This window comes from Pimephales promelas, chromosome 19 (assembly GCF_988280905.1).
Source record: "Pimephales promelas chromosome 19, fPimPro1.hap1.1, whole genome shotgun sequence".
Taxonomy (NCBI): Eukaryota; Metazoa; Chordata; class Actinopteri; order Cypriniformes; family Leuciscidae; genus Pimephales; species Pimephales promelas.
This window is the reverse complement of record NC_142787.1, coordinates 29,759,437-29,783,070: the sequence shown is the minus strand read 5'-3', so window position 1 is coordinate 29,783,070 and position 23,634 is coordinate 29,759,437. Positions and strand designations below refer to the sequence as shown.

Genomic DNA, 23,634 nt, shown 5'->3' with positions numbered 1-23,634 from the left:
AATGGTGTGACGCCAGCCAATCAGATTCGACGGGGGTTTCTGGGGCGTGTAGTTTTTGAGTTAACTGTAATCTCAGAGCCGTCAAATAATACAATCTAGAGTTTATGCTTGATTTAGTGCGTGAATCGTTTTATTTACGAATTAGTGGCTTTGCAGTTGTTATATGTCAAATATTTTATTTTAGATGTGTTCATTGTGATTATATTGGCTGGGTTTATAAACAAAAACACAGTTGAAGGTTAACTGATGCTCTATGGCTATTATTGTGGCAATGACTAATATATCAGGTTGTTAAATTTATGGGACACAGTTAGACTATAAAATATACAGTCTTTAATTCAATTTAAAGGGACAGGGTTAGTTCACCAAAAAAAAAAAAAATCAAACAGTTGACTGGACCCATTGACTTCCATAGTACTCCCCCCTCCCAATGAGTTCTGTAAAAACTGTTATAACGGTTATATTCTTTGAAATAATTTCTTTTGTGTTCAACAGAAGAAATAAACTCAAACAGTTTTTTTGTTTTACAATTGTAGGTAAACTATCCCTTTAAGAGGCGCTGTTGTTCTGTTAGGAAAGAACGTCCTCCAAACAGCAGGTGGCGGAATAATGTGTTGAGTCGATGTTTTCATTCCTCAATGGAAAGGAGAGAGTGTAACGGGAAAAACAAAACACAGCAGAGGACCAAGTCCAGTGACGTGGCCGGACCGAAGAGAAACAGTCATCAATAGGTTGGATATGTTATGGCTATCCCTTATTTATTTTAATAATAACTCCTTCCCTATAATGACTTTTATAGCCTCCAGCTTACTGGATGTTGACTAACTATTGCTAGTGAAAGTTAGCTTAGCTTTAAATACAGTACAGTATACAGTACAGTATTCCAATGTGACAGACAGATAAGTGCTTTATTTTGCAAGTATGTACTCCAGCATCAATTATACCAGCTATTCATGATCAACTCATCTCTAAGTTCACTTATGTCTATAATCTGTGTCTTGAATCTCATTTAATTCAGTAAAATCTTAGTCTTCAACCTCAGCAATTTGTGATGTATGTGTTGGTTTTCAATTCCATAAACTACACTGTCATGTACACAATTATATATCATATAGCTTTGCATTAAAATTGAGACGTGAAGTGTTTATTTGTCCATTTCAGGAGGCTGGAATGTGTTAAGATGTCTGACAGCGAAAGCTCCACATGTGACCGAACAGAGAAATCAATGGATCAAGAGGCCAAAGAGCCGTCATCAGCCCCGCAAGATGAGCCCTCCACTGATGCTCAGGGTGACAGCTCTACTGATGTAACGCCAACCCGAAAGACGAGGAAAAGACCAGAACTTAAACCTCCAGCAGAAGAACAGAAGAACCTAGAGGCACCGCAATCAGCAGAAAGTGCTCCAGATGTAGGCTTCTATCACTCTTTTACTCTTTTACTTATATTGTTATTAATAATATATACACACACATTTACATTTATCATTTAGCTGATGCTTTTATCCAAAGCAACTAGGGGTTAAGAGTCTTGCTCAGGGACACATTGGTGTCTCACAGTGGATTCGAACCTGGGTCTCTCACACCAAAGGCATGCACATACACACACACGCTTGCTTCATAAAATAATATATTTACATGATTTAGAGTTAAAACAAAACATTCTCATATTATGCATTGTGGCAGCACCTCTTTTCACTCTTTGCCTGAAATGCTGTTTTAGTTTCCGCCTAACCCGAAAAGCCCAATCTGCTCCGATTGGTCAGCTGGCCCAGTCTGTTATGACGAACCAGACACTTAGCCAAGCTTTACCTTTTCTAATCATGTCCAAAAAATACTCTAAACTGATCTATTACTGAACTGTCACCTTTTTCCCATCAGCCCTCCACAGAGACGACTGTTTCCCAGGGAGGTTGGGGTTACTGGGGCAGCTGGGGTAAATCGATCCTCTCCACTGCTACTGCCACTGTAGCTACTGTGGGTAAGTGGCACAAGAGTTTCACTTTAGCTCAGGTTATACATCATCAACACTAATACAGTTGTTTTTTTCATTGTCTAAGGCCAAGGTTTGACACAGGTCATTGAGAAAGCAGAGACGTCTCTTGGAATCCCAAGTCCTGAGGAGCTTTCAGCTCAAGCGGAGGAGGAAAAAACTGATGGTAATGATGTGCTCTTCATTTGACATGCGAATTGGTATACGTGGGTTTACAGATCCTTAGTGTTTATGATCTTTCTGCAGGTTCAGGCAGCAGTGAGACGAATAAAGATGAAGGGGAGAAGGCGTATGGGATGGGTGGTGCCATGGGAATGATCTCCTCTAGTAGTATGGGAATGCTGTCATCTTTAACCACTGTAGTTCAGAGTACGGTAAGAGCAGGCTAAATGTATGCTAGATTATGTTACATATTTTAAAATTTCTGAAAAATAAAACTTAAATATTGCCATAGGCTATTTGTTTTTATTCTAAATAAATATATACAAAATCTGTTTCTCCAGATCTTATGCTTAAGTGCAAATAAAAATGCATACAAATTAAAATTATAAACAAATTAAATTGTGCTTACTTATGAATTTCATTACAAAACATAGAAAAATATAGACTGGAAAGTGAAGTAAAAGCAGCGTCGAGCATTTCTTATTTGTATTGATTATGATTATTGTATAAATAAATTATTTTAAATGCAAATGTTGTATATTTTATTTGATTGTCTTCTTATGCTTTTTGGCTAGGGTAAAACCGTAATAAGTGGTGGTTTGGATGCATTGGAGTTTATTGGGAAGAAGACCATGGATGTGATAGCAGAGGGAGACCCCGGCTTTAAGAAAACCAAGGGACTGATGATGAACAGAAACTCCACACTGTCACAGGTGCAGAAGCTATGAGGACTGTCTGTCCTAAATAATCCCATGGAATATATTCATAGCAACTTCAACTCCCTGCATAAATATATTATGACCTTATACAATTCAGTTTTGCTTGTGAATGAAACTGACCTGATTCAATTGCTCATCTCTCAAAGGTCTTAAGGGAAGCAAAGGAACGTGAGCAGCAGCAGAAAGCCGAAAACGTTTCTTCGGAAACGGACAAAAAGGCTCATTATGGGATGTTGTTTGATGAGTTTCAAGGCCTGTCCCATCTGGAGGCTTTGGAGATCCTCTCTAGAGAGAGTGAAGCTAAGGTTAATAGATCTACTTTTTTGGCAAATTCAACTAATGATAGAATTTAAAATGATTTGAATGTTGGTGTGGTGTTTCTGCGCAGGTGAAATCTGTGCTGACCACTCTGTCCGGTGAAGAGTTAGCTAAACTGAGAGAGGAACTACAAGACATTAAAGAGCCTTTTTCCCTCATGGAGTTTGATGATGAGGTGGAGGATGACATGAAAGGTAAAACGGATACAAAGTTAAAGTAAAAAATATTATATATTGCCCGATTTTAAAAATCTTGATTTTGTTTTTGGAGTCTACTAGAATAGGTTTTCATGCTTGAATGTTCAAAACACATTTGAAATTGTTGCAAAACCTCTCTTCCCTACGGAAGTGTATTGCATTCATTTGAGGAAACAAAATCTACTCTGTTTTTCTGAATTAACGAGTTAATTGTAGATATATTTTTCTTGAAAAAAAAATGTTACACTCTGTTTTTATGAATTAATGAGTTACTCATAATTTTGAAGATAATCAAGTCATTAATTCAGAAAAACAGAGCAAAACCTTTTTTTTTCCGTGAAAAATGATCTCATAATTCTGAGATAATTAGCTAGTTAATTCAGAAAAACAGAGCAAAAACGTTTTCCGTGAAAAATGATCTCATAATTCTGAGATAATTAACTCGTTAATTCAGAAAAACAGAGCAAAAACTTTTTTCCGTGAAAAATGATCACAATTCTGAGATAATTGACTCGTTACTTCAGAAAAACAGAGCAAAAACTTTTTTTCCATGAAAAATGATCTCATAATTCTGAGATAATTAACTCTTTTTTTCCGTGAAAAATGATCTCATAATTCTGAGATAATTAACCCGTTAATTCAGAAAAACAGAGCAAAACCTTTTTTTCCGTGAAAAATGATCTCACAATTCTGAGATAATTGACTCGTTAATTCAGAAAAACAGAGCAAAACCTTTTTTCTGTGAAAAATTATCTCACAATTCTGAGATAATTAACTCGTTATTTCAGAAAAACAGAGCAAAAACTTTTTTTCCCGTGAAAAATGATCTCATAATTCTGAGATAATAGACTCGTTAATTCAGAAAAACAGAGCAAAAACTTTTTTTCCATGAAAAATGATCTCATAATTCTGAGATAATTGACTCGTTAATTCAGAAAAACAGAGCAAAACCTTTTTTCCGTGAAAAATGATCTCACAATTCTGAGATAATTGACTCGTTAATTCAGAAAAACAGAGCAAAACCTTTTTTCCGTGAAAAATTATCTCACAATTCTGAGATAATTAACTCGTTATTTCAGAAAAACAGAGCAAAAACTTTTTTTCCCGTGAAAAATGATCTCATAATTCTGAGATAATTGACTCGTTAATTCAGAAAAACAGAGCAAAAACTTTTTTCATGCATGCATAATTGGACCACTTTAACATTTCGGATTCAGTAAATAAACAACATATTTTTGTTGCGCACATAAAGAAAATAAATCTTCATTTTTATCCTCAGGTGATGATGGAGAGGATTTTGTGAAGGAACTGACAGATGTTCTTGAAAGATTACAGATCTCCACATCAGCTGACAAACTAAGCAAGGTATTACCCGAGCGTCTCTTCGTAATTGTAATCTTCATGCATTTTGTGTGTCCGATTATTTACTATTACTCATATCCACTCAGGCCAGAAAAAACGCATCCAACCATTTAACAAATATGAAGCTACAAAGTGAAAGCACACAGCAAGAAGAGGAGAAAGAACAGGAAACGCCAGTGACAAAATACAGCGTTGAGGTTTTCATCTTTTGTTAACTAAAAGTCTTTTAGATATGCATACATATCTTTAATAGAGTAATGAATCTGTGTTTTGACAATTCAAGTTACTCTTTTTTTTTTCATAGGAGGCCCATTTGTTTGCCATTACAAGTCTGGCCGAGTTCACAGCCAGATCCATAGAGCAGTTCCAGAAAACAGCTGAAATGCTGCTTCACTGTAACACTGAGGAGGCGACGGCCTCCGAACAAGCCAAAGTCTTATCGCAGTGAGTTATCTTGTTGCAAAACAATAGTGCAAAATTGGTATTTGGAGACATTAAAATCATAATGTCTTTCACTTTCAGAGTTACTATTGTTATTTGTAAGGAGGTATCACTACTATCCAAGAAGTACACGTCGTGCTTGACTACCATTGGGGTAAGACGCTTCACTTCTCATAGTACAGTCTGGAGATCTATAATATTGTTTATGATCATTATAATAATATTAGTAGAGTTGTGGCCCTCAAACCATATTTACTTTATAGCCCTTAATGCTGGAATTGTGGACAAATGTGGGCACTCAGGTGTGATCCTAATTTTTATTTATTATAAATGTTATATCACTGTCTTTGATAAAGTTTTGTCTATCCATTTATAGTGTTTTTTATTTTTTATTTTGGGGGTATTTTTGAATTTATTTACTTCAAAAAGTACCATATTTTCTATGTAAATTATGCTTATTTTTATGTTTTTTGTTTTTTTAACTACATTAAAATATCATTCCAATAAGTTCTTAGAGTTAAAACCTAAAGATGAAGTGACTTTGCTGTCTTATTTTGGCTTATTTTAGAATGCTCTAAATTACAGTTTTCCCATTCGTTTCTATGGGTGCCCATTTTTGACCCAAATACAAGATTAAGGAGTTTTGTTTAAACCAACTTAACATTGTAGAATTGAGTCAAAAAAAAATTGTGTTTGTTCAGATGGCAAACTTAGGAAAAGTAGCCAAGTCTTGTACCACTCAGATCAAGGGAAGTATTTTTTAAAGATAAATCAAAACTATTTTGTCCACATTTGTCCAGAATACGGTTTTAGGGTTAAAGGAAAAAATATACTTTTTTTTTTTTTTAAATCATGTCCTCTTTTATTATATATTTATTGTAATATTCCCAATATATATATTCAAATTCCATGTCGAAATTTTTGTTTTTTTCAGGCAAATGAAAAGGGAGAAGTTCTCAATCCTCTAATTACCAGCGTTTTTCTGGAGGTTTGTCTCTGTCTTTCATCATGTTAAAGGTAGGGTAGGTCATTTTCAGAAAGGCTAGCTTTGAAAACCTTCAGAGCGTCTCCAAAACCAAGCCTTCTTCAAAACACATGAATGCGTACAACAGGGAGCAACGAAAACGCCACGAGAAACCACCTCATGTCTCAAAACGCATAACATTACAATTATAACGAACAAACTACTTGTTTTTTTCAACAAGTTGCCATTGAAACTCATAAATTCAACACAGTGTAATGTCATCGGTTTACATCTCCATAAGCTTGTTGTTTCGGTTCAGGAGGAACTGTATACGACAACAATAACAAACGTTATTCTGCCGCGAATGTGACACGAATTGTCACGTGAACAAGCAAATCCACAAAGATAGATAAAAATTAATACGTACGCAAATTAGATGAAAACATTAAGATATGACTAAGTCGAAGTGTCATCTAAAATTTAAGACCTTTCATACGTAAAAATAAGACTTTTAATGGCCTTAAATTTTAAATATCTAATTTAAGACTTTTTAAGGACCCGCAGGAACCCTGAACGTCTGTCTAACTCTGCATAGCATTAAACACGCTGATGACATGTGTGATGTCTGCACGAGCAGGTGTGCAGAGGTATGGAAATACACATTGACAGGCAGGTAGGACATCGTATCATTGCATTCGGACCGAATTCAATGATTGGATGAACATTTTATGGTCCTTTCACAGGCGATATATACATATTAATAGATTTAGATTGCTTAGAACTTAGTGATTGCTGTCAGGATGTGAAGAGACTTTCAGCCATAACAAAAAAACGTTTCTTTAACAAATCACCTACCCTGCCTTTAAAGATGGTCATGCATATTCACATTAACCTAAATAATAATAAAAAAGACATTTACAGATGCAAGTTGATATTTTTTTCATGTTTGCACAGGGGTATTAAAATCTTCTTTCACTTTATTTTCCATTTCAAGGCATCAAACAGTGCGTCATATATCCAGGACGCGTTCCAGCTCCTCATGCCAGTGCTGGAAGTGTCTCATATTCAGAGGACAGTGGAGTCAGCACAGTGAGAAACACTAGATATGCAACATCATATCATGGAAGTAAAATAATGTGCGGTTTATATTCAGGTAGACATGGTAAGAATATGACAACATGCTGTAAAAGTGCACAGCTTTAAGGTTGATTGTTGGCTTTTTTTCCCTATCTTGGTATATATTTGAATAGACTGTGTCATAAATCTCCCTATAACTGAGTGTATAAATGAATATGGTAATTTAAATATATTTTATGTCTAAATGTATAACGAAATCATCTTTTTCAAATCCTAAGACTTATATTGTTGTCATATCAGTATTAATGTTAATATGCCAGTTATCTTTTAAATAAACAATTGTTACTTGTCTTCTGGATTATAGAAAACATTTTACTAGGGCTGTGAAACGATTAATTGCGATTAATCGCATCCAAAATAAAAGTTTGTGTTTACATAATACACGTGTGTGAACTGTGTGTAATTATTTTGTATATATAAATACATACACACGCATTTAAGAAATATTTGCTTATATTACAAACTGTATATATATATACAGTTTGTATAAGCAAATATATATATAATTTTAACTACACATAAATATTTTATATGTAAATAACACATTTTTCTTAAATATATACAACATAATTATACACCGTTCACCCACTTATGTAAACAAACTTTTATTTTGGATGCTTCACAGCCCTACATTTTACTATATGTAGAGTATGCTAGGTAACATGTTTTTCTTAATGTAAATGTATAAAACATTATGAATCTGATTTTTTTTTTTTTTTTTTTGTACATTACAACATGGTCTGACCTGATAAATGACAAGAAACCAGTGTGAAAAGTATTACTGGTCTTCACTTCCACTAGAGGGCGCTGGCACATTTAACTTCCCAATGAAAATATCATAATAACAGTCCAGTACAGAACTGTACCTTAAAATTGTCGGTCTGTGTGGCAAAAAAAGAAAACAAAAACAGCAAGTAGACGCACTTTTTGTAAGGTTAATGACCACACAAATAATAGGCAGTGAGTGTGTAATAATATTTAATGTGAAAATCAAGACGTGCGTACATCAAAGAGAGAAAGCGAGCTACAAAGGGGGTGAAGGAGGTGATGAAGCAGTAATGTTCAGTTGCTCCAGTTTTTCCATTAAAGACACTTCTGCGTCTTCTGTGCTTTCCGTGAGAGGCTCCAAATACTGCTTCCCAGCGACCCTCTTCCCAGTGAGCGGGTCCACCACCCGCCCAACTTTATACACAATCTCGGACAGTTCATGTTTGACATGTTTGGACCTCTTCTCCGGTAAAGCCTTCAACAAAACAACATCCCCAACTGTGCACTGCTCCAAAGCATCATGGGCGAAGTAGGTCTTCCTCTTGTTGTAATACTTGGAAAGGAGAAAGTGAATATACTTATTGATATGTGGCGGCGCTAAGGGGGCTGGATCCCCGAATGTTTTCAGTAAAGCCCCGAATGTTTTTATTACCATGCAAGGTAGGCTACACACCATCACTGAGAGAATTTAATTAATTAAATGTATATCTCTCGACTCTCGCATCATAGCGTCCGTCAACATACGCGTTGTCATTCACAACCGACAAGAACCGCCCACTCAGGCTAGTGCTTCTGACTGACATGTAAACTGGCCAACCGTCGATGAGAAGCTCAGCGTCTGTATGATCCAGCCAATGAAATTAAATATTTTGGAGCCAGGCGGTTTGTTGATGTGTAAGTTAGTAATGAATGAGAAAATGGATAGTATCAAAAAAAGGAAGTAAAACACCCCCAGCCATCACTAAAACAATTCAATAAGAAAAGATAATATTAACGTAAGAAAATATTTCGCTAACAAAAATGGTTTCAAACAAAGCATTACAGTGTGTATTGATTGAATTAGCTTGTAAACGATTCACTGACCGCCATTCAGAAAACATTTCTTTTTTTTTTTAATGAATCATCTGTTTTGAACGAATCGATTCGATTGAATAAACCGACTAATTCATTAAGGCCATCTAGTGGAAAAGTACCATTTTAATTTTTTCAATATTTCATATTTTTGTATTCCAAATTTGATGTTTGATACAATTATTTATGCAAATTGTGAGTGCTGTATATAATGTATGTACAAGTGCTCCTTCAAAAATATAAGTGTATAGGGCCATGTGTTTTAATTGTAGGCCTACTAGGCTTTTAGTGTTTGTGTTAGTATTATGTATAAAGTAAAAATAAGGTAGCCTATACAATGTGCATGTTTTTTTTTTTTTTTTGTTATTATAGAGATTCTTTAGTCACCTCTTTTTATCTATTCTCACAAAAATCACGTTGTTAAGTGAATGCTATTTATTAAAACAATAATAGAGCTGAGCTTGCTATTTTACCATGTCTCAGATGAATCAGCAAGGAAAGAAGAGGCTGTGAGACATTGTGATTTTTAAGCAAATAAATAAAAAAGATAAAAAACCAAATATAAGAATTGAATTTAAAGTTTATTCCTCGTATCGTGACAAATACATGGATTATCCACTCACCCTAGAACCGCCCCTGATATGAGCCATGTTTTGTTATGAACCAAGGGCGACTATTTTCAGATAATACGTCATTATTTTAAAACAAACATAAATGCTGCGGGTTTTCTTTGTTTTAGAGCAAAATAGCAGAATAATTCAACATGTTACCTTGAGCAGGTAAGGATCGAGCACAAGTCTGGTCACTCGAACCTTTGCCGTCTTCTTCATCTTGGTTCCGATTACATGACCAATGATCCATTTGGCATGGACCGATCCTTGACGCGCGGCCATGCCGTTTGAGGCTTTCAGTCCCCTGAAATGTAGTAAATGTTCACGTTAAACGCGCTAGCAGTCAGATAATCAGCTGCTAGCACTAAGCTAACCGGTTCGCATACATCTGTTTTACCGAGGCCAAGTTTCCATTACACAACAACACGCTGTTCTGTGTGTATGTTAAATAAATGTGAGCATAATACACTTACCGAAATTCACTTTAAAGGTAATGTAAAGGTCAGAAACTCATGAAAACATTCCGCATGCGTCTGAATGTCAAGACTCGTGGCTCATGTTGATGACGTAGTACGGTCCCAAAATGTCAAATGCTGCAAAGCCTGCAAGCCAGGCATATAATGAAATGTATGATGTTTCTGATTATTTTAACCCCTTATGACCCCGTAGTCATTGGAATGGACATTACATGTTTTTATTAAACTAATGTACATGTTAAACTATATAGATACGCTACCGGTCAAAAGTTAGATCAGTAAGATTTTTATGTTTTTAAATGAAGTCTCTTCTGCTCAAAAATGCTGCTTTATTTGATGAAAAAAAAATGACAAACAGTAATATTGTGAAATATTATGACAATTTAAAATGACTATTTTTCTATTTTCTATATGACTAGTTTTCTATTTTAATATATTTAAAAATGTAATTTGACAGCTGAATTTTCAACATCATTACGGTTGTTGATTACACATCAGTTTTCAGTGTCACATGATCTTTCAGAAATCATTCTAATAGGCTGATTTTATGCTCAAAAAACATAAATTATTATTTTCAACGTTGAAAACAGTCGTGTACCACCCCCCCCCCCCCCAAATTCTAAGATGAATAGAAAGTTCAAAAGAACAGCATTTATTTAAAATATAATCTTTTCTAACATTATAAATGTCTTTACTGTAACTTTTGATTAATTTATCTCATCCTTGATGAATAAGTATTTTCTAATTTCTTTCCCCCAAAAATAAAAAATAAATTCTTACTGACCCCAAACGTTTGAATGGTAGTGATTAATGTTACAAAAGCTTTCCATTTCAGATCAATTCTGTTCTTTTGAACTTATTTAATTAATTTAATGTTATTATATCTAATAATAATATCCCATGTAACAAACTCTTATTCTTCTTTTTCTTATAATCATTATTATTACACAAAATACAACACAAAGCAATGCCCTTTTTATTCTCAAACCTTCCATCACGCTGATGTGTGTATAGCAGTAACGTCACCTTTGACAAACTAAAAGACTTCATTTGCAAAGGTCGGCTTCTTACATACAGCAAAGTTTATAGCAGCAAAGCTTTGTGTATCGCCGTCCAACTCCCATTTGAACTATTTGTCCTGTTGTTCCAACTGGCATTGTGTCAAGACTCAGAGAAAAGGCATTTATAAAATGAGAAAGATCTGTCTAAAATAGGGGAACAGATCATGGCATACCCTAATGTGTGTTCGACAGTGTAAGAAAAAGAAATCAGCGTGTCCCTGGGTGGGAACTGGATGAGGGCCAGTGCAGTCGAATCTGGTATTAATCAGAACCACACAGAAAACATGGTTTGTTTCTATGCGATTCCCATTTAAGGCAGTGCGATGGGAGTTTTAGTGGACGGCCCGCACACCATCCGTCTGCAATGCACTTGCACATTCAGGAACATGTAATATATCAGTCAGTATACTGACTGACCAGTCTGTTCCATTTCAGACCTTATAGATTTAAACAAATGTACACTGCAGACATGACACATTTATTTAATGTCAAGCCCATAGTACATCTGTGAGTGGGAAGCAGTTTAGCCTACAACACTGATTTCCAAAAAACATTGTGTAAATGGGTGATTCTTCAATTGGGGGCTATTTTGCCATCTTAGATTTTGATTAATGAAATTTGGTTAAATTTTGTTAGAATTATGTCAAGACAATGTTTACATGTTTTGATGTAAAGATATAATAATGGCCGCAACTGAGCTTAAATATTATTTGAGTATTTTATATCTATTTGTCAACTGGCACTTCAAAATGTCATTCCCATCACAACATCAAAAAGTCTTATAACGCACAGAATGTATCAAGGAGATCATTTAAACTCATTTATCTTGCAAATAGTTTTAACCTTTAACAATGCGTATAAAAAACAAAATGTTTCCACTCAGCGAATTACGGATATTTTCTTGTTCTTACCATAAAAACGTATTTTTCTGTGTTCGTCAAAGCACACTTTTGTTTAATTTCTGGAAAATTAATTTTAGATGTTTTTTCTTTGAATAGGTGAATGAGTATTTTATTAGGCTTTTCATGTAGCACCTCAGGATTGAACATAAAACATTTTTAAAGGTACATTTGCTGTAAATTAAGCAACGTGGCGGTAATGACATACTGTTCTGGTAATGACATAGTGTTTTGGTAATGACATAAATGAAAAGTGCACTGATACGTAAAGCAAATTTAAAGGCTTAAAATAATGACTTTTGGTGAGTGTTGTTAAAAGAAATCGCCCTGGTTGCGTATGCAACCCACCGTTCCCTGAAGGAGGGAACGGAGGACGTTGTCGACTGTTGACTGAATGGGGATCGCGCCAGAGAGCCTATGTTCTTCGAGTACTATTGAACGAGCCAATGTAATTGGCGTGCGTGATTTGCATCACACACTCCCGTCACTGTAGGGACCGCAACGTATGGACCCAGCCTAACACAGGTTCCACACTGCTTATGAGTGGTAGGCCTAACACCGTCGAGCTGGTACTGTGTAGTGGAAAAATGCCTTAAAGTGTGAGATTACTTTAAGCTTTCCTGTTTCTTTTCTTCTTTTGTATCTTTCTTTTTCTCTGTAAACATACTGCTGATATTTTACAGGATCTCCCTTCAATTTTTTTCTATAATCTCTAGACCTTTCTGTTGATTTCTTGGAAGCCATTCTGGTTAAAAAAATAAGAAAAAAATGTTTTATGAAGTAAGACCTATCACTTAAGTTTCACTGTAAAACCACAGTATTATGCTTCTTTAACTTAATTAATAAACACACAATATGATATAGATAGTGACACGGAACATGTCATTACCACCATCACTTGTCATTACCATCACAACAAGTTGTGTGTTGGTAATGACGTGTTGCGGTAATGATATTTTTAATTTTTTTCAGGAAAAAAAGATGCTAGGTCATGGTTTTGCTAACATTACTCAACAGCTAGTACAAAAAACTTTAAATACACATAAATCACGTGAATGTATATATAAATGTATCAAAATATTGCTGCTACAACATTTATGGTAATGACGCTGAATAAGTCTACTCCATGATCAGAAAGAATTCAAGATTAAATAACTTGCTTTTTCAGACATCAAATTTCACTGTTCTTTCATGGCTGACATGTGCTCCACTTCTAGTCTTCATTTCCATGGTTACGGCATAAACAAGTCTCACCCTCAGAAATATCCTTGTTGTAATTATAGACTGTTGCGGTAATGACAGTATTGTTGTGGACAATACTAAATTGTTAAAAATATTCACAAATTGCACAGATATTAACCCGAATTATGCATCAAGTGCCTTTTAAAGTTACTGTTTAAACATATATTGTAATTGTTTAATGAACTGATTACATTTTATCACATTTTCAGAGCAGACAAGTTTTGAAGTCTGGGTTGGGGACAAGGCCTGAATAGCCAAATATTAGTGATGAAAATAATTTTAAAAATGGAAATCATACTGATTTTTGTGTATAACATTTTTTCGTGGTACAACAAATATAATTTTAAATAACTAAACTGTTTATTTTATAATATTGTATTTTTAACATGAATGTATAACCTGGGGACATAAAAGTTCCCCTAATTGAAGAATCACCCAAATACAGCCATCAGCGATTTTTAACGTCTCTCTATCATCTCTGCTTCTGCTTAAAGGAGTAGTTCACTTTTAAAAAAAACTTTTGCTGATAATTTACTCACCCTCAAGATGTCCATGTTTTTCTTTCTTCAATCGAAAAGAAATTAAGGTTTTTGATGAAAACATTCCAGCATACTGGGACTCAAACTGTTCAAGGTCCAAACGACCGTTTTAGTGCAGCTTCAAAGGGCTTTAAACGACACCAGACGATGAATAAGGGTCTTATCTAGCGAAACGATCACTCATTTTAAAAATAAATTCAAAAGTTTAAGTTTTAAGCACAAATGATCGCCTTGCTCTGTTCTGTGATGCACGTTCGTGACTCTCCTGTTCGAACTCGTTCATCAAAATGAACGAATCTTTTTCCGAGTCAAGAATTCGTTCGTTTTGTTCGTTGAATGAACCAAATGACTCGGAAAAAGATTTGTTCATTTTGATGAACTGGAGAGTCGCGCAAGACGAGCATGTGTGCTTATAAAACTTAAACGTTTGTGTTTATTTTTAAAATGACAAAATGTTTCGCTAGATAAGACCCTTATTCAACGTCTGGTGTCGTTTAAAGCCCCTTAAAGCTGAACTAAAACGGTCATTTGGACCTTGAACCGTTTGAGTCCCTGTGAAGTGCATTTTATGGAGAAAAATCCTGTAATGTTTTCATCAAACACCTTAATTTCTTTTCGACTGAAGGAATAAATACATGGACATCTTGGATGACATGGGGGATAGTAATATATCAGCAAAAGTTTTTTTTTTTTAAAGTGAACTACTCCTGTTGTTGTTGTTTTTCCTATCTGAGTCACTGCTCTTCTAGCCTTAACTCCAGTGTTCTTCTGACAGCAACAGTGAGGAGATAAGAAGGAACGGATGGGAGGAAGGGAGAGGTCTGAATCACAGGGAACAATCCTCATGCTAGTGTGAAAGAGCCGATGACTCACACGGCCCGGTTTATTTTCTCTAGAGATCTGAATGTGACTTATGAATATTTTCCCTGAAGAAATGAAAAGTAAATTTAAACACACTTGAGTGATGAACGAGATCGCTGTCACCGTATTGCTGTTTTGCGCTCTGTTTTGTTTAATGTTATTGTTTGAGCTCGGCGTCAGAGCGGTTGCATGATGGCTGAAAGTACATTATATATGTGCTCATAAAGGACCACACAACTTTATGAATTACTGTTGCGTTTTTCGAGCAAGTTAAATGATATAAATACTGCTTGTTATCTCACACAAACCGCTCGTTTCGTGTCTTAGGCCATCAATGTGTACTTGCATTTACGAGTCATTAAATCATGTTTAACATGGACTTCTCTGCATGCTCTTTGAGGTGGTGACCATAGACCTCCATTATATGACTGATAGATTAACGGTTTGAGCTAAAATATCAAAATTGAAACTACTGTGGAAACAAAGACACCTACATCTTGGATGCCTTTGAGCTAAGATAAAACATACCAAAAATTAATTTCAAAGTGAACTATCCCTTTAAGCTTCATAGGGTTAAGTGATTCATAATGCTACATATGAAAGACTATTCGAATATTTTGTCTTCTTTAATTGTTTAGAGTTTCTGCATTTACAACCATGTTCCTACAAGTCGTTTCACATCATACAAATGTATTTCTAATAGCTTTTCCTCATTGCTTCAATGAGTCGACTTTTCATTATGCTGATAAATGGCTTGTGTGTTTTTATGGCAGATGCTCCAGTGTAATGTCTGTTGCAAGCTGATGTCAGTGTCCCCTGAAAACAAACATGAGATCACTATGGAAATACCGCCAGACTAGAAGAGGAAAGTCATTCATTAATTACTGCAATAATATTTTTGCCCACTTGAATCACCGAGCAGGTCACGGCCCATAAATGTTCGACTCTTGTGCCACACCTGCGGCAACAACACCTGCTTTTTTTCATGCAACATGCACAATATGCAGAACACCCTAAATACATTTGAAGAATGCATGGCATTAAAAACATATAAATAATGCACAGTTGGCCATCGCATGTGGGAAAAATCTGCCAAAAATGAAGCTCACGGTCTTGGTATCCTTGGGGGGGAAAGGGAACAGCAATGGAGCAAAAAACACACACACACACACACACAAGACAAACATTATCATCTAGCTGGGGCAGCAGTGAGGTGTATTGTGAGGACATATCCCAGAAAGCCCGTCTGTGTGGCAGCAGACGTACGGCCCGGTCCAACTCTTCTCATGCTGTTTACACAAACACAACGTTTCAATTCTGCCATTCACAGCACCGTCTGCAAACAGAACCTGTCAACCTGTGAACATGGAGCACAAGAGACCGTTAACCCTCCGCAAGAGTACAAGAGTGCCAGTATCCAACGTATTCATTTAGTTTATCCTATGTAAATTGAAAACATATTAGACTTTTGTTTATCTGAAACACTGTTGGCAATGATTTTCTTCTCCCGCACTGAATTGCCGGGTTTGACCTTGTCTTTTTCTTTCTCTAAACATTAAGTCATGGCCTGTTTAGCTTGTGTAGCTTGGCATTGTCATTATCATGCAAACTGATGTCATTGCTACGATAGATATAGACCTTATGCACCAGAGAAACGTGGGCGCCGTCATCTTTAGAATATTGTCTTTGAACTTCCGAGTAATTAGCTGGTGAAGTGGATTTACTTATTGTAGAGTTAACAAAAGTTATCATGAGCATTGTAATGTTTATCATAAGCATTGTAAAGCAGATGTCTTAACAAATGTCGAACGGGAATTTTTTTACGAGCAGTTCATTCATACCAGAGCCCGTCTAACAGAGAGCCTTGGCACTTCCTATTAGCCCCATTGTGGATCATCCTGGTTGCAGTTCCATTAGAATTCCACTGGAGGTGATCGCGGGCGAGCGCAGAATGAATGGGAGTCTATGGGGCTAAATGTGTCTCTTTCACCTGCTTGTCGTTAAATCAAAATAGATTTTATTGTTGATTCGGCAAGTTTAATATAGATTATAGGCCAAAAGTCGAATGAACGAGTACTTATGTCCTTTCGATGTCTTACAGGTTAGGCCGTTGTTGGCCGGAACACGCTAGCATTCAGCTGTTGTGTGACGTCATCACATTTTTGAACGGATTTTTAGCACAGATAAGTGAACTTAAAAATGCAATTTTCAGCTGAGTGTATTATCTTAGCCCTCCCCTTTGAATGCAACTTTCAAATTACTTGACAAAAAATTACATCCTGAGAAAAGTGGATTTCTGGGGGTGAAACCCCATTGACTCCCATTCATTCTGCACTCGACCGCGAGCGCCCCCGCATGGACAGAGACGTGTTACTGCAGCCAGTCCAGAAACCGGAAGTAACCAGCCAGTCCCAATTCTCTTCAATTAGACAATTCCAATTCAATACCGAGAATTTATATTGAATTTTATACTCCATGGTTATAATAAAGAAACGTTAGTCACAAAAACAGATAAAACAGACACCCCTCGTTGTGTTTATGCTTCTTTTAAAAATGATATTAAATAAACATAACTATATATAAAATTACATCTAAACGTATGTACGTTTCGTTTCAAAGACTGGAGGACAGTAAATATTGAAGACTCTGCCATAATCCCGTTTTCCTCGGTTCTCCTCCACTTTAATCTCCACAACCGGAAATGGATGAGCATCCTTGTGTCAAATGTGGAACTTATGCGTGCATATAGCCCATTCATACCTATGCAAGATCGCTGTGGAAATACAGACCGGAATGCTGAAAACGGACGGGGCTACATAAGGTCTATCCAGTAAAGGCCGACAAGGCAATTGACTCAACCAATGGTGTGAGTTTGGGCCGAACAATCTTTTTGGTTGATCAATTGGATGAACACAACACGCGAATATGGACGTCAGACAGAAACTAGTGCTGCAAACTGTTTGCGCGATGATTTGCTCTGAAAAAAAAAAATGCAAAAAAAAGAAAAAATAAGATTTACCCGGTGACTTCAACCCATTCTTTGCTCTGATTGGCTGGAGCTCATGATATCACGTGAGGTTGAGTCGTGCGATATCACATTATCTTCAGAAAAAATCTTTTTATTTTTTTTATTTAGGCTCCACTTTAAACGTTTAAAATGTCATACATGTATGATAGTTTACCCTAGCTTGTACTTTTCTCGCTTTACTAAATTTTCTTGGCTGAATCAAGGCTGAATTTGTTATAATTTATTTTATGTATTACTCCAGATTGAAACGGCTGATTTCAAATTCCCTTCCTATACCAGAACTTCCCATGGGAACCTTCATGGATAGACATGGCTTAATAGTCTTTTTGTTCCCCTCATAGTTTTTAAGTAAATAGTACAATGCTGTGAGTGGCAGGAAGTGAATAAGGACATTCAGATAAGGTGTATTGAATGATCTGACCATTGCCAGACCAGAGCTGAATTACTTGACATGGATGTCATTGCAGCATTTATTCACTCTAAAAATTGCTGGGTTGTTTTAACCCAACTTTGGGTCAAATATGGACAAACCCAGCCATTGGGTTACATTTTTTAATTACATGTTTAACCCAATGTTTGGGTTTGTCCATATTTGATGTATAAAGTACTAGAAACCTGGACTTGAGTAAAAGTACAAGTGCTCTATCAAAAAAGTGACTTGAGTAGAAGTTGAAGTGCTCTTTAAGCACCACACTTAAGTAGAAGTACTAAAGTATTCAACATTTTTTGTACTTAAGTATTGCAAGTAGTTTATTTTAAAATTCACTACTTAAGTACTAAAAGTAAAAGTGCAAGTATTGTGTCATGTAATTATTAAAGAAAGCAGTCAAAAGTTTGAACTAGCAATCAAGTAAGAAAAAAAATTCAAAGCGCCGCCAAAAAAATTAATTGCAGGACAACCCCTGCATTAGATGCCAATGTTATGTCAATCAATACCATTACCCTATAAAACTGGCGTGTGGTTTAGGCAGCATGAAAGCCAACTTGCAACGAATGATTCGTAAAATTTTTATAATTGTAACGAGTAACTAGCAGAACATTCAAAAAATATCGAAGTAAAAGTATTAAATTCATCGAAAATATCTACTGAAGTAAAAGTAGAAGTATGAGAAAAAAACAATACTCTAGTAGAGTACAGATACAGCATTATAGTACTTAAGTAGCTCTACTTTGTTACTATACATCTCTGTATTTGACCCACAGTTGGGTTAAAACAACCCAGCATTTTTAGAGTAGATGCCTAACCTTCATTACCATTCCCCAAATATCACGCTGATTTGGAGGATTCTCATATGTTAATATTTTTTTGAGAGTGCAAGAAATCTATAGTATGGGACATGTTAAAAATGGTGGATGTCTTATTTAAAAAACACTGAAAGCACACTGTAGAACGTGTTTGCCTGGACTGCAAATCCCAAAACTATTTTACTGTTTCCTATTAATGTTATACTGACTGTTTTCCCTTGAAACACAACTCGGGCATCCTCTATTCCTCTCGAAGGCCCCATTTCTTCTCTGTTGTTCCAATTCTGGTGACTCCTTCACAGATGTAGGTCATTATGAATTGACTGATATCTGAACAATTGAACAATGAATGTGTGCGGCAGGGAGTCGCCCGAGGTCTAGTGTTTGTAGTCTTCTGGGAGAATTAAATTGAATTATTTTTCTTTTCTTTTTACATCATCTACTGAGAAAAATACATCTGTTGTGCAGCAGAAAAGGTCATTTTTAGAATGCTAAGAGGCTTTATCTCAGTTGAACAATATGGATTTGTTGGTTAATTTATTCTAGCTATCTCAAACACACACACATACAGCGTGTTTCTCTTTCCTCGTTCCCCCAGTGATGTCAAAGATTATTGTTGGATCTGTTCCAGCCCTGACCACCAATGCCCCACCAACCGTAATGCAAGTGCCTCGGTAAATGTTGCCCAGCACCTCCATACTTATCCTAATCTGTCACTTTGTTGGTCTTTCTAAAATCATATTTTGTCAAAACAAATCACACCGTATGCCACTCTCTCGATCACATAATAAAGGGAATGTCCTTCGAGAACAAAAGTGGCATTTTTAATGAAAGTCTTTTCAACCAAGACATCTCACAATAATGTTTGTAATGCCATAAATGCTGCAGCTCACTCGTTTCTGGAACAGAGCCGGTATCAGGATGCTGTATCACAGACAGCACAGCAGACACAGTGCAATAAACCCAGTGTGTGGAACATTATCACACCGGCAGCGCTGACAGATTGACCGTGATATCACAATTAAAACAATGTTCCTGGTCAAATACCATGAAGGTTTTCAGCTTCATGGTAGTGAAGTCATCCACAGATAACAGTTGAGGCTCACTTCTATCTTGAATGTGCATGGGAAGGATGTTTAGACGTTAGAGTAAATTACCATCACTGGGACAAGCTGAATATTTCTGAGACATTTGAGTAATTGGTTCTGTGGTGACTATAAGAATGATCATTATTCATAATTAAGCTCAAAGCAGCTGCAGCAGCTCAAATACAATACCGCTGTCGCAAAGTTATCGCAATTAACGTTTCCTTTTACGGATGCTTTCGTCTACACTGAAGTCTACATTGCAGTTTATGGAACAAATGCAATGCAAACTTGGGCCTGTTTTGTAAAGCACTTTTTTTAAGTCACATTTGTGTCAGCATGCAGTATTGTATTCTTGTATCTTAAGCTAGGATTTATCTGATTTTATGCCAAATACTGTCAGAGTGTATTTTCCGGCTTGTTTTGTTCAAAATAATTCTTTTGAAAAATTGTTTGTGTTTTTTTCCCCTTACGATAAACGCCCAGTGTTATTTTGGACCCCACTGACTTTCATTGTATTTAAAAAAAAACAACCTATCTTCTGTTCTGCAAAAGAAAGAAAGCCATAAAAGTCTGAATGACACAAGGCTGAGCAAATGACTGGTTAGCAAAAAGGTGTAAGCCTTACTAACACTGCGTATGCATGGAAAGGCCAGAAGCCTTTTTTTTTTAAATGGATGTCAATGGCGGAGAGGCTTCACTACGCTGAATAAACTAAAACTGCTTATTATTTATAAACAACAGCCTGTCGTGATCTAAGTTAGCCGTTACACTTTCTCCAATGGAAGAGTAAAATAATAAGACCATGTCTGGTGGTCACATAACTACAGAAACAAGGTAAAATAGGGACAGGACACAGTAAGACAAAAGAAAATCAAAATGAAAGTCCTAGAACAAAGACATGGGGGAAGACACAAATCATGACAAATCATGTTTAGATTGTCAAAGTTAAAATGGTAATATTTTGATGTTAAAATGTATTGTCATATTTTAAAATTGAAATTCTGGGACAACAGTAAAACACAATCTATATGAAGAGTTCAGATGCAAAAGCCTCTAAATGCCATTTGAAAATTTCTTCTAAAATGACCATTTTTATCAAACTTGTATATTTAAGTTCAGTAATTTCACTTAAATGACAATTAATAGGTAATTATCATTGCCATTTAAGTGAAATCACTGAACTTAAATATACAAGCTTGATAAAAATGATCATTTTAGAAGAAAATTTCAAATGGCACTTAGAGGCTTTTGCATCTGAACTCTTCATATGCAAATAACTTGATAAGTGGCAAACATTAATGATGAAGGCATAGAATTTTACCTATATAGTTATTATGGAACCTTCATATAACCAATAGAATAAAATCTAATGCCTCCACAAATCCAAATTCCTTAAAGGAGTAGTTCACTTTTTTTTAAAAAAAATTGCTGATAATTTACTCACCCCCATGTCATCCAAGATGTCCATGTCTTTCTTTCCTCAGTCGAAAAGAAATTAAGGTTTTTGATGAAAACATTCCAGGATTTTCTCCATATAATGGACTTCAATGGGAACCAAACGGTTCAAGGTCCAAATGAGAGTTTCAGTGCAGCTTTAAAGGGCTTTAAATGACACCAGACGATGAATAAGGGTCTTATCTAGGACCTCGAAAAAAGATTTGTTCATTTTGATGAACAAGTTTGAACAGGAGAGTCACGAACGCTGACAGTTGTGCTTGTAAAACTTAAAGCATTTGTGCTTGTAAATTTGTGCTTGTAAAGCATTTGTGCTTGTAAAACTTAAACTTTATTTATTTTTGAAATGAGCGATCGTTTCGCTTGATAAGACCCTTATTCATTGTCTGGAATCATTTAAAGCCCTTTGAACAGTTTGCAATTTGCACTGAAAGTGTCTTTTGGACCTTGAACCGTTTGGACCCCATTGAAGTCCATTATATGGAGAAAAATCCTGGAATGTTTTCATCAAAAACCTTAATTTCTTTTCGACTGAAGAAAGAAAGACATGGACATCTTGGATGACATGGGGGTGAGTAAATTATCAGCAAAAGTTTTTTTTTAACAGTGAACTACTCCTTTAAAGTAAAGAATGCCAATATACACTGCCTGGCCAAAGCAAAAGGTCTTGGTTTGGATTTACATTGGCAAATGCTTTACAGAGTGCTCGACTTTTGCATTGTCAATACAAGATATTGACCAAAAATTGGTGCAGCTCTTGATTATGTTATTTCCATCAAGAAGTGCATCAATTTTTGGCCAAGATCTTGTATTGACAATGCAAAAGTCAAGCACTCTGTAAAGTCTCCTCCAGCACATCCCAAAGACTTTCAATGAATTTAAGGTCTGGACTAAGAGATGCCGCTCCTCCCAACCATTCTTACACAGCTTGAGCCTGATGAATCTTGACATTGTCATCCTGGAATAAGGCCATGATGAGTCTTCCTACATGATTGTTAAAAAAATGCTACACACTCCATCATTTAGAGTTAGAAGAACTGTTCCCAATATAACAAGCGAACATGATAATCACTGCAATAAAAATGCCTATTTAAATTTAAACGGCGACTTTTTTATCTCTTTTTTTTTTGGCCGGGCAGTACGTCTGTGTTCTTGTAGCGTTAATGAATTCTTGGGACGGTTTGGGTTTTGAAGTTGAGACCAAACACATCACCACATTCTCAGTATTGTTCTCGTGGTACAAAGTGACCTTACATAAAAAAAGTCTGTTTTAACAAACAGTAAACCACATTAATGATCAAAAGGACGACTCTCATTCTAATGACATGTTTAAGAAACAAAATCCTTTATCCTCTCAATTTACAGCTCTGCGAATGAGAAGAACGTGTACTGGGACAGCTAATAAAGGGATTTCTATTCATAGTCGCAGCATTAAGTTGTTGGCTTCCTTACGAGCCAGACGCTCTAAATTCAATATTTACATCCCTCTTCTGTGATAAGTGCTGATTCTATGTATGGTAACAGCTCACAGGTATGTGCCCGAAAGAAAGCCTTCGCCTTCGCCAGAATGTTGACGGACAGCTAACACCCCCCGTTTCTTTGCTCCGTTTCACTCTGATTAAATTATCCAGCATTGTTTGTTCAGTGATTCACACTGTAAGCTCTAATGTTGTATATATAATGCGCTCACAACTATGGCATTTAACATATTCGCCACACTCTCATTGTTCAGCGATATCGATATGGGCACGTGATTTATGTAATGACACATGCTGGGGGGGCTTAACTTTTTATCTGTTTCATTGTCCTGACAGGATGTCTGCCAAAAAGGTGACGTAAGACAGGTGTCTCGGTTACTATCACAGCCTGAAGCCAAGAGTGAGCGTGTTTTACTTGTGCTGTCTGCATGCCATGTAGGCCGTGTATAAGGAGATACGAATACATCACTATTGCTTCTCAGTGCAAATAATTCAAAAATCAACATGCATGGGGAAGTATGGA

At 36.0% G+C, this 23,634-nt stretch overlaps 2 protein-coding genes across 2 annotated transcripts; one reads left to right on the top strand and one right to left on the bottom strand.

Annotated features, from left to right (window-relative positions):
- The first annotated feature begins 579 nt into the window (after positions 1-579).
- On the top strand, positions 580-7,670 carry fam114a2 (family with sequence similarity 114 member A2). Its single transcript, XM_039676936.2, has 14 exons — positions 580-731; positions 1,162-1,408; positions 1,878-1,977; positions 2,057-2,155; positions 2,236-2,363; positions 2,727-2,864; positions 3,017-3,175; positions 3,259-3,382; positions 4,665-4,750; positions 4,834-4,944; positions 5,052-5,191; positions 5,270-5,342; positions 6,123-6,176; positions 7,147-7,670. The coding sequence occupies exons 2-14, from the start codon at positions 1,181-1,183 to the stop codon at positions 7,243-7,245; spliced, it is 1,539 nt and encodes a 512-aa protein (XP_039532870.2). The 5' UTR covers positions 580-731; positions 1,162-1,180; the 3' UTR covers positions 7,246-7,670.
- Positions 7,671-8,250: 580 nt separating this feature from the next.
- mrps17 (mitochondrial ribosomal protein S17) lies at positions 8,251-10,364 on the bottom strand. Its single transcript, XM_039676504.2, has 3 exons — positions 10,213-10,364; positions 9,899-10,043; positions 8,251-8,610 (listed from the first exon to the last, which is right to left on the bottom strand). Exons 2-3 carry the CDS (start codon positions 10,019-10,021, stop codon positions 8,314-8,316), a joined length of 420 nt encoding a protein of 139 aa, XP_039532438.1. The 5' UTR covers positions 10,022-10,043; positions 10,213-10,364; the 3' UTR covers positions 8,251-8,313.
- Between the last annotated feature and the right edge of the window lie 13,270 nt (positions 10,365-23,634).

What these genes read in the sequence shown, in the direction of transcription:
- fam114a2 (XM_039676936.2), top strand. Translation starts at nt 1,181, where the DNA reads ATGTCTGACAGCGAAAGCTCCACATGTGACCGAACAGAGAAATCAATG. An exon ending in GAAACTCCACACTGTCACAG is followed by an intron (nt 2,865 to 3,016) that starts GTGCAGAAGCTA and finishes CATCTCTCAAAG; the next exon opens with GTCTTAAGGGAAGCAAAGGA. An exon ending in TGACAAAATACAGCGTTGAG is followed by an intron (nt 4,945 to 5,051) that starts GTTTTCATCTTT and finishes TTTTTTTCATAG; the next exon opens with GAGGCCCATTTGTTTGCCAT.
- mrps17 (XM_039676504.2), bottom strand. Translation starts at nt 10,021, where the DNA reads ATGGCCGCGCGTCAAGGATCGGTCCATGCCAAATGGATCATTGGTCAT. An exon ending in TCGATCCTTACCTGCTCAAG is followed by an intron (nt 8,611 to 9,898) that starts GTAACATGTTGA and finishes CTCCTTTCCAAG; the next exon opens with TATTACAACAAGAGGAAGAC.